This window comes from Chiloscyllium plagiosum, chromosome 3 (assembly GCF_004010195.1).
Source record: "Chiloscyllium plagiosum isolate BGI_BamShark_2017 chromosome 3, ASM401019v2, whole genome shotgun sequence".
Taxonomy (NCBI): Eukaryota; Metazoa; Chordata; class Chondrichthyes; order Orectolobiformes; family Hemiscylliidae; genus Chiloscyllium; species Chiloscyllium plagiosum.
Window position 1 is genome coordinate 33,177,704 of NC_057712.1, and position 9,843 is coordinate 33,187,546.

A 9,843-nucleotide genomic window follows, 5' to 3' on the forward strand; every position below is an offset into this window, starting at 1 on the left:
TTGGCTGAGACAAGGTGGGGGGAGGGGAAATGAGGAAAGTGGAGAAATCTGAGTTCATCCCTTGTGGTTGGAGGGTTCCTAGGCGGAAGATGAGGCGCTCTTCCTCCAGCCGTCATGTTGCTATGGTCTGGCGATGGAGGAGTCCAAGGACCTGCATGTCTTTGGTGGAGTGGGAGGGGTAGTTGAAGTGTTGAGCCACTGGGTGGTTGGGTTGGTTGGTCCGGGTGTCCCAGAGGTGTTCTCTGAAACGTTCCGCAATTAGGCGGCCTGTCTCCCCAATATAGAGGAGGCCACATCAGGTGCAGCGGATGCAGTAAATGATGTGGAACCAGGACCAGATGAGATTTATCCAAGGATATTGAAGGATGTGAAAGTGATAATCTTTCAACCTTCTCTCGACTCAGGGGAGGTCACAGAGGAGAATTGCAAATATTGCACTCTTGGTCAACAAAAGATTGCAACAATAATCCCAGCAAGTTTAATTTCATTGGTAGAGAAGCTTCTTGAAAGAATTATTTACAATAGAATTACCAGTCACATGGAAAGATGGGTTGATGAGAAAGTGCTAGTATGGATTTCTAACGGGGAAATTATGTTGAACTAAAGTACTGAGTTTTGTTTTGAAGTGATCAATATCTTTTTCAGAAGGAGGAAGATCTGTAGTGAAGTTCCCCAGTGATTGATATTTGAATTTTGCTTTCCCCGATTTATATTAATGATAAAATATTGACAGACAGAGGACAATTTCAAACTTTGTGGATGATATAAAACTTGGAAGGATTGGGAGGAGAACAGGGTAGGAATCTAAAAGAAGAGGCAAATGGGTGGAAGAGGCAGGAAGCTAGCAGATGAGGTTAAATGTCGGGAAGTGATGTAGTTTGATAGGAAGAACAGAGAAAAACAATACAACTTAAAGATGTACCATACTTAAGGGGGTACAGGAGCAGAGTGATCCACAAGCATAAATCATTGAAGGTGGCAGGACACATGGAGACAACAGTTTATAAAGCATACAGGTTCCTTGGGCCTCATTTAGAGAGGCATAGAGTACAACAGCAAGGAGGAAGGGCCTGTTTCCACACTGTAAAGTAATCTAATCTAATCTAAAGACACATGGAGACAACAGTTTATAAAGCATACAGGTTCCTTGGGCCTCATTTAGAGAGGCATAGAGTACAACAGCAAGGAGATAATGCTAAACTTAAAGAAGACACTTTTTAGAAGGACTTCTGTGCACATTTCTGGGTGTTGCATTACATGCATTGGAGCAAATGTAAAAGGGATTTGCAAGAATGATTTTAGAGATGAGAAGCTTACAGCTATATGGATAAATTGGAGAGGTTTAGATTATTCTGGTCGGACACAGGATAGCTATGAGGAGATCTGATGAAAGTTGTGAAAATCATGAGAGGTCTGGATAGTGTAGACAATGGGAAATTGCTCCACACATAAAAAGACTGAGAATGAGATGGCACTGATCTAAAATGATTTGCAAAGCTAGCAAACATTATGTGAGAAAAGACTTTTCTACTCAATGAATTATTCGGGTCTGGAAGTGTGATGGAGGCAGTTAAATTAAGGTATTCAAGAAGACACTGGATGATTATTTAATTATAAAGAAAAAGTACAAAGCTATGGGGTTAGAAGCAAGCAAATGGTATGTGCCCATTGAAGAGCCACATATATATTGGGCTGAATGATCTCCTGGGATTCTGTGAACTATAACTTTAGTGAACATCTGAATAAATAACATTTATAGACATTCTTTTGTTCACAACGTTTGTCCCTATTTTAAGTTGCAGTTTCACTGAGGAGAAAATGTACTGCATCTGCACCAGATCAATCTATCCTTTTGAGCTGCTATGACTAAAACTGAACACAAATCTCAGCAGAGTCCAACTAAGGCTCTTTATGACAAAATAAAACTCCCTCCCTCTCGTATTGTAACCCATATAAGATAAATGCTGACATTCCAATAACTCCTTCAATTACTTTTTGTGTCTTTGTTCTAGCTTTGTAATTTTTGTGCCTGTAAATTAGATTATCTTTGCCCTTCTGCAAGCAAAGGGTTAACAGACTGGCTAAGACCTCAGAGCAGTATTTGTTATGTAGAAATGGGTTGGTGCCAATACTCGCTAATGTTGTTGGCACTTGACAATTGCAGTGATACAGCTGAATTAAATAGAATAACTTAAATACAACTATTAAATGCAGCAATAAAAAACATATGAAGAATCATCTCTGAGTTGAAATGTGACTTTGGTTTCTGTCTCCACGGATGCTATACAAAACCCTGGTTAGACCCTACTTGGAGCACTGTGAGCAGATCTACACCTACACCTTCAGAACAATATATTGTCCTTGTAGGGAGTACAGTGTAGGCTGACAAGAATGATCCTGAACTTCAACAGTTAAGTTATGAGAGATTACAAATTATAATCATTATCATCATTATAATTATGACCATTCTGTAAAAGGGTCACTGGTATCAAAATGTTTGTCTCCACAGATGCTGCCAAATCTGTTGAGAATTTTTCCATCAATTTCTATTTTTGTTTATACAAATTGGGCCTATTTTCTCTAGAATTTGAAAGATTCAGGAGTTATCTGATCACAGTCTTCAAGGTATTAAGAGAAAAGGCACGGGAGATATAAATAAACTATTGCCAATGACTGGAGATTCTTAGGGGGCATAGTCTTCGAGTTAGGGCCAGACCATTCAGAAGAGATGTTAGGAAGCACAATGGGTAGTAGATGTTTGGAACTCTTATCTACAAATAGCAGTGGATGTTAGATCAATTGTTAAATTTAAATTTGAGATAGAAAATGCTTTGCTCAGCAAAAGTATATGGGCCAAGAGGTAAGTTCGACCACAGATCTGCCATGATCCTGTTGAATGGTGAAACAAGTTCAAGGGGCTGAATGGTCTACTCCTGTTCCAATGTTGCTGAACCTACTGAGTTTCACCACACTTTTGGTTTTTATTTCCCATTTCCAGTATCCCCAGAATTTTGATTTTGTTAAATGTAGCAAACTGATTGAAACCAGATGGTGAATCACAGTGGGAAGGGAAAAAGTCAAACAGATGACAATTTGGTAATATGTGAACAACAAAGCAATACCCAACTAACCAATCAGAGTCCAGTAATGATTGAGCATGAGCTCTTTCAAAATTATATTTGTTTTAAAAATCCCAGCACGGAAACAGACCCTTCTGTCTAATCAGTCCACACTGAACATAATTCCCAAACTAAACTAGTCCCACCTGCCTGCTCCTGGCCCATATCCCTCCAAATCTTTCCTATTTATATATCCATCTAAATGCCTTTTAAATGTTGTAATTGTACCCACATCCACCAATTCCTCAAGAAGTTCATTTCACATGCAAACCACCCTCTGTGCAAAAAAGTTTGCTTATGTGTTTTTTAAATCTCTCTGCTCTCAACTTAAATTATGCCCCTAGTCTTGAAATTCCCCATCTTATGGAAAAGACAACTACCATTAACTCAATCTATACCTCTCATTATTTTATAAACTTCTATCAGGTCACCTCTCAACCTCCTATGCGGCAGTGAAAAAGGTCCCAGCCTAACCAACATTTCTTTATAACTCAAACCTGGTAAATCCCTTCTGAACCCCCTCCAGCTTGATAATATGCTTTCTACAACTGGATGACAGAACTGGCCACAATATCCCAGAAGAGGCCTCACCAAAGTCCTGTACAACCTCAATTTAATGTCCCAATTCCTACACTCAAAGGACTGAGCAATGAAGGCACGTGTGCCAACCACCTCTTTAACCATCCTGCCTATATGTGATGCAAACTTTAAAGAATTAAATGCCTATACCCCTAGGTCCCTCTGTTCTACAGTACTACCGAAAACCCCGTCACTAGTTGTATAAGCTGTACCCTTACTTGTATGACTTGAAGAAAAATAGCTGGAAATGAAGGCTGGAAAAAAAACCTTTTAAGACTTTGATTATATGACTGAAGAAAGAGAACAGTCAAAACAAGAGGGAAAAAAATTTCACAAAAATATAGAATCAAACCCTAAAGTGCCAATAGACTGGAGAGGAAAATACATGATCAGAACACTTCAACAGTAAGAAGAAATATCCAACTACTTGTTCAAGTTAATCAGGAATGAGCCTGGAGGGACAGCAGCTCCTGTAGAGATCTTACATCACCTCGACCACTTGGTAACGTGGAAGGTCCACATCTAGGGCAAAAACAGGACCTGAAACTTGTGTGACAAATAAATTCCAAGGACACTGTATCCAAGAACTTGGCATCACAAAATGGATCCAAAGAAGGCAAGAACTATCAATACCATATTTCTCTGGTATGATAACTCAAGTGGGAAAGTTGACCTCCAAATTAGGCAGTATTATATAACATATGGAATTCCCTACCTCAGAGTGTAGTGGCTATCAGGACGCTGAGTAAATTTAAGGAGGAGATGGACAGACTTTTAAATAACAACTTGAAGGGTTATGGGGAGCAGGAAAGCATAGTTCAGGCTGAGATAAGATCAGCCATGATCATGTCAAATAATGGAGTAGGCTTGAGGGGCCTGAATGGCCTACTCCAACTGCTTGTTCTTATTTTCAATTGTTGCACACATCCAGAAAAGCATCCATATTCTTCTTTATCTCTAGTTCTAAATTGGTAGCATTGAAAGGCCAGTTCCAGACTGTTTCCCACAAACTGGGCATACTTCAGCTGGACCGCTGTATGATTCCAGAGATGTTTAGGAAGATAGGAGCTGGGAGTAATCTATTAAGCCCTTGAACCTACTTCACCAGTCAGCTAGATCATGGCTGAAATCCCAGTTCAATATCACTTTTCTGCACCATCCCCATGTCCCTTAAGGTCTTTAATATATAGAAGTATATCAATCTCTGACTTCTACATACTCAATGACTGAGCCTCTGCAACCCTGTGGCATAGAGAATTCCAAAGAATTGCTACACTCTGAGTAAGCAAATTCCTCCTCTGCTCTGTCTTAAATGGTCTATTCCTTACTCTGAGATAGGGTTCCCTGATTCAAGACACAGACCCCCACCCTGCCAGGGGACACATCCTTTCTGTACCTACCCTATTAAGCCCTGTAAAAAGTTGATGTGTTTAGATGAAACCATTACTCATTCTTGTAAACTCTAGAGATTACAGGATCTCCAATTCATCCTGATTGGCCAATCCCATCATCAGGCATCATAAGGAAACCATCTGGTCCATTACACATACACCTTCCTTTTTAAAAATTACTCAAATAGTCCCCACTCCTCAGCTCTTGCCACATATTCCTACATATTTTCTCAATTAGAGCCAAGAAGGCTTTCTTCCAGCAAAACGCAAGTTTAGCATCAGTGTAAAACGGTTTTTGCTGTGTACCAATGTACAACTGGCCATGTAAATCTGGAGTCAGGGTCAATCTGACTCTGAAGAGTATCCCAGTGAAGCACCCTGGAGAGAGCCTGCATGGAGTATAAATTCAGTGCAGTGTAAAACCTGGCGTACAAAATGCTAATGGGGTCTATGGGTCCATTTCCACTTTCTGAGCATTTAAAATTTTAATGCCTGTAAGAGTGGACTCTGCACTGTCCTTTATCTCAACAGCACACAACTTTCTCCTGGGCAAAATAGTTAAAGTTACAGCCAGCCAGCAGCTGGGCAACATAAACACAGTTCTGCCTGGCTGGAGCCTGAACTATAGCCTCACAGTTTCGAGCAGTAATTGCAGTGTCCATTTACTCGATGGGCGCACTGTAACAAGGATCAGATGCACCTTCAAACCTGCCATGCTGGAAATTGAACGTAAAATACCAATGCATAAAATAAAAATTAATCACTTGTAGAAATCTGCAAGTCCAGAAGTGATAATATGGCTACATTCATCCTGCTTTTTCAAACAACTTGCTAGACAAGCCCTCTGTGTCTCTCAGTTTTGTATGCCAGGTTTAATCTCCAATGTTATGTGTGTGAAGGGTTTACTTGTTTACTGTCACCAGGATTACCAGAGGATTTGTAACATTTAACCACTGTGGAAAACAATTTCTCATATTTAATACACATGAAGCTACTTGCACGCTTTTCTAGTTATTCGGTCATTTTTTTTCAATTGGTGTTCTAAGTGATCCTGTATTAAACAGTTTCCATCTTTGATTAATGAAAGTATCACTCAAAAAGGACAAATTTTGGAGCTCATTATACTGAAATGTTTTTTAAAACCCTGTAGGATTGCTACATTGAGCTTTAGCTATCGCTGCACCAATGTATAATGAACTCAGAAAGGTTATTTTGAGATTTTCAGTTTGTGCCAAGATTTTCAAGTTCAGGGGTAAACTCCAGAAGCCAAAGATGAGCGATTTGGGGTTGTGTTAACTGACTTCTATTTAATGCAAGAACAGCATGGAATAAAGTGGATGTGTTGAATCAACCTTTAACAAATAATATTCTATCATTGATTGAATCCATCATTATACATTCCAAACTCTTGAGTCAGGGTGCAGATGGGATTTATTTTCTGTCAGAGTGGTGATTTCTGAGGGGAGCTGGCCAGATAGGAGCAGTAGTTGGGTTTTGGATATAGTTAGTTTGGGTGAAGGGGTTGTCAACGGTTTGGGGATGTAGTCAGATGGTTAAGAGGGGTGGTTGGGAATCAGAGGGATGTCATTGGGCAATCAGTGGGTGTCACTGAGAGGGTCAGTTTTGCAGTCATCCAGGACATAGATTAGGTTTTACTCTGTCCGAGGGTTCTTGAGTAGCTATTCAGAATAGTTCTGTAGCAGTAAGTCAAGTCTCTGACTCATATCTCAGAAGTGGAGACCTTCTAGGAAGCTCAGCAGTACCAGGGGATTGGTCCATTGGAAGTTTAAACATTCCAGGCAACCCTCATGTAGGTGAGTACAGCAAGACTTCCAATGGGACAACATTCCCACCTCGCTCTCCAATGATCTGGAGACCAGAAAATTTGGCCCATAGTTTTTTGGATACAATGCTATTCTAACCTTGTTGAATTTACTTTGCGAACATGTAGGATCATTGCAGAATTATTTGATTAGATATTATTGGGTGTTAAAAATATCCTTTGTTTCGGGGAGTAAATGGAATACACTGGTGGATAAAATCAATCGCTGGCTAAACTGAATGTTATTTACGGATTTGTAACTGTAGTTTTGGGAGCAAATCGAGTTAAAACATTGAATTTTAACTTGGTAGGCAGTTTGACATTTTGACCACATTAAAGTTAAAAGGTGAGCTCCTGACTCTCAGAGGGGTAGTCTCATACCAGTTGGGTTTTAAGCCAAATGCTCAATGACTGCAATCTAGTTTGAAGCCAAGTTTAAAAGGTTCCCAGGCAGTCCACTGATCCATCTGGGAACACTTTAACCCTAATCGTCTGTGCTTTTAATGTTAGCAGAGTGCACTCAGTCCTTCAACTTGCTCTTAATGTTAGAATTTTCCACTGACAGTTGGAAGCTGGTGAACAGAACACTGTATGAAGGTTAAAGTGTGGCGAGGGAGCCAATGATACAATTCTGGGATAGCAGCTGTGTATTGAGTAACGGCTGTCTAACTGGTCCCTAAAGTTCAGCTGCAAAACAAATGTCTGGAAAAAGATAGCTACATCAGGCAGATTCAGAAACGTAAGCACTTTTGATTCATGTCACCACAAGCAAAGTAAAATTGTAAATAGTGAGATTTTCCTCTATTCATTATGCCATATGCAATATTGTATGCTTCATCGACAATTTCCCGATATCTGCTCCTGATGAGCTAAGTTCTTTTATTTCTTACTTTTGGTATCATATCTGGCAAAAGCAGTAGATTCTGTTGGTGATTTCCTGCTCTCTGTGATGTCACCTGTACCTACAACAGAAACAACAGTGTAAACACTATGTACATAAACATGGTCCAGAAATCAATAGCACGTTCAAAACATAACAACATCCAAGTTCAAACTGTTTGAATGTCAACGTACTGTCCTCAACAGAATTACTTTCTTTCCTTCCTTCATCACTGCTTGTATTCAGATTTGTATATGCAATTTGCACGCAAGCGTTGTTAAAAAGGCTGGTCCGTATTCTTAGACATTTTAGTCTTTCCTGTCTTGAGCAGGTGCAGTTAGAGAGTTTTGTCTGCTGCAATGCTTGCCACGCAGTCAAACATTCTTGTGCCACAGATGCCATGTTGCAGTTGCCCTTTTTGTTCTTGCACATTTTCTTAAACCTTGCATACGCTGGACTGCAACTTGTGGATTTTAGACATTGATTCCTGACTACTGAACAATCATTGTCCTTCTTCAAACGGTTATTAATACTTGTCAGTCTTGAACGATGACTCCAGCTATGGTGTGTTGATGGATTGACAGGAGCTGCTCTGGTGAGCTCTGCATGAAAAGGAGAATAAATACTCAAATGTCAAACACGCTTGAGAAAGTTAACTAAAATATGTTAATGGTATCTTTGTTACACCTATTTAAGGCCATAGCCATAAAGACTGGAAAGTTTAACTTTGATTTTTTTTTATTGTTTAAAAGCCACACTCTCGGTCACATTTTTGTGGGATTCTAGGAATTTTGAGGAACAGGAAAAGGACATTTGGTCTGATAAGATAGTCTGTTTTTAGTTAATCTCACCATATACTTTCTCTAAAACAGTTGTCTCCTTTACTGTCTACAATGACCTTTCCTAATAATTTGTTCCATATGTTTATTCATTACTTTTTCTGTGAAACAGTCTTCAGTGAATTCTCTACTTACTCCTAATTTGCAGAGTTTTAAACTGGAGGCTAGATTTTGACCACAGTTACATCTTATATGAAACATTTGACATGCTTTCACTACGTCTCTATATAATTTTTAAGCAAGTGTTATGGTGAGAAAGTCTTACACCTTATATTTCCATTGGTAGTCATTAAAAATGATAGATCATTAGTTGCTTGTAAATTCATTGATACCACCTCATTATACAGCTCCAGGTATTGCATTACCTCCTTGGTTGGTGCACTGGCTTCGGAGAGGTCTCAGAAAGTCACATGATTTGTCTTCAGGGCAATTGCACTCCTTAAATGCAGGGTAACTGTCAGTGAGGTATTGGATGGTTAGATTACAACTGCTGAGATCCTTTATTGTGCAAGCTTCACCTGCAACAAATTAAAAGAATATTATATTTGAATGTATTTGTTGGGATTTGCCAGGGTACAGATGATTTAGTACTGTCTGAATTATCCAAGGAACCATGGTTTAAATTACAGCGATTGGAAATGAAACAAGCTGGCCCATGTTTTCAATTTTTATCATTTCTGTGAAGTTGCCTTCAGAAGAGACTTCCCATTGAAGCCTCCCTTTGTGGGAAAGGTTCTATGCCTTTCTTATTTTATTGTTTCCTTACTTTTCCATTTATAAACCAAGAACAAACAGCACAGAAGACTTTGCATTTACCTACGAGGAGAAAGTGAGGACTGCAGATGCTGAAGATCAGAGCTGAAAATGTGTTGCTGGAAAAGCGCAGCAGGTCAGGCAGCATCCAAGGAACAGGAGAATCGACGTTTCGGCCATAAAGGGGAGTTAAAGTGTTGGGCTACGGGGTGGTTGGGACGGTTGGTCCGGGTGTCCCAGAGGTGTTCTCTGAAACGTTCCGCAAATAGGCGGCCTGTCTCCCCAATATAGAGGAGGCCACATCAGGTGCAGCGGATGCAATAGATGATGTGTGTGGAGGTGCAGGTGAATTTGTGGCGGATATGGAAGTGTTCCTTGGGGCTTTGGAGGGAAGTAAGGGGGGAGGTGTGGGCGCAAGTTTTGCATTTCTTGCGGTTGCAGGGGAAGGTGCCGGGAGTGG

The 9,843-nt window shown here is 40.0% G+C and overlaps 1 protein-coding gene across 3 annotated transcripts in view; it reads right to left on the reverse strand.

Moving 5' to 3' along the window:
* Window positions 1-9,843, reverse strand: part of gfral (GDNF family receptor alpha like) — a 99,326-nt gene that overhangs the window by 41,522 nt on the left and 47,961 nt on the right. For all 3 annotated transcript variants that reach the window (XM_043687461.1, XM_043687460.1, XM_043687462.1), the window contains 3 exons: window positions 8,996-9,148; window positions 7,986-8,393; window positions 7,802-7,873 (listed from right to left, as the gene is read on the reverse strand). In XM_043687461.1, coding sequence (XP_043543396.1) covers window positions 7,802-7,873; window positions 7,986-8,393; window positions 8,996-9,148 — 633 coding nt within the window. The remainder of the gene's footprint in view (window positions 1-7,801; window positions 7,874-7,985; window positions 8,394-8,995; window positions 9,149-9,843) is intronic.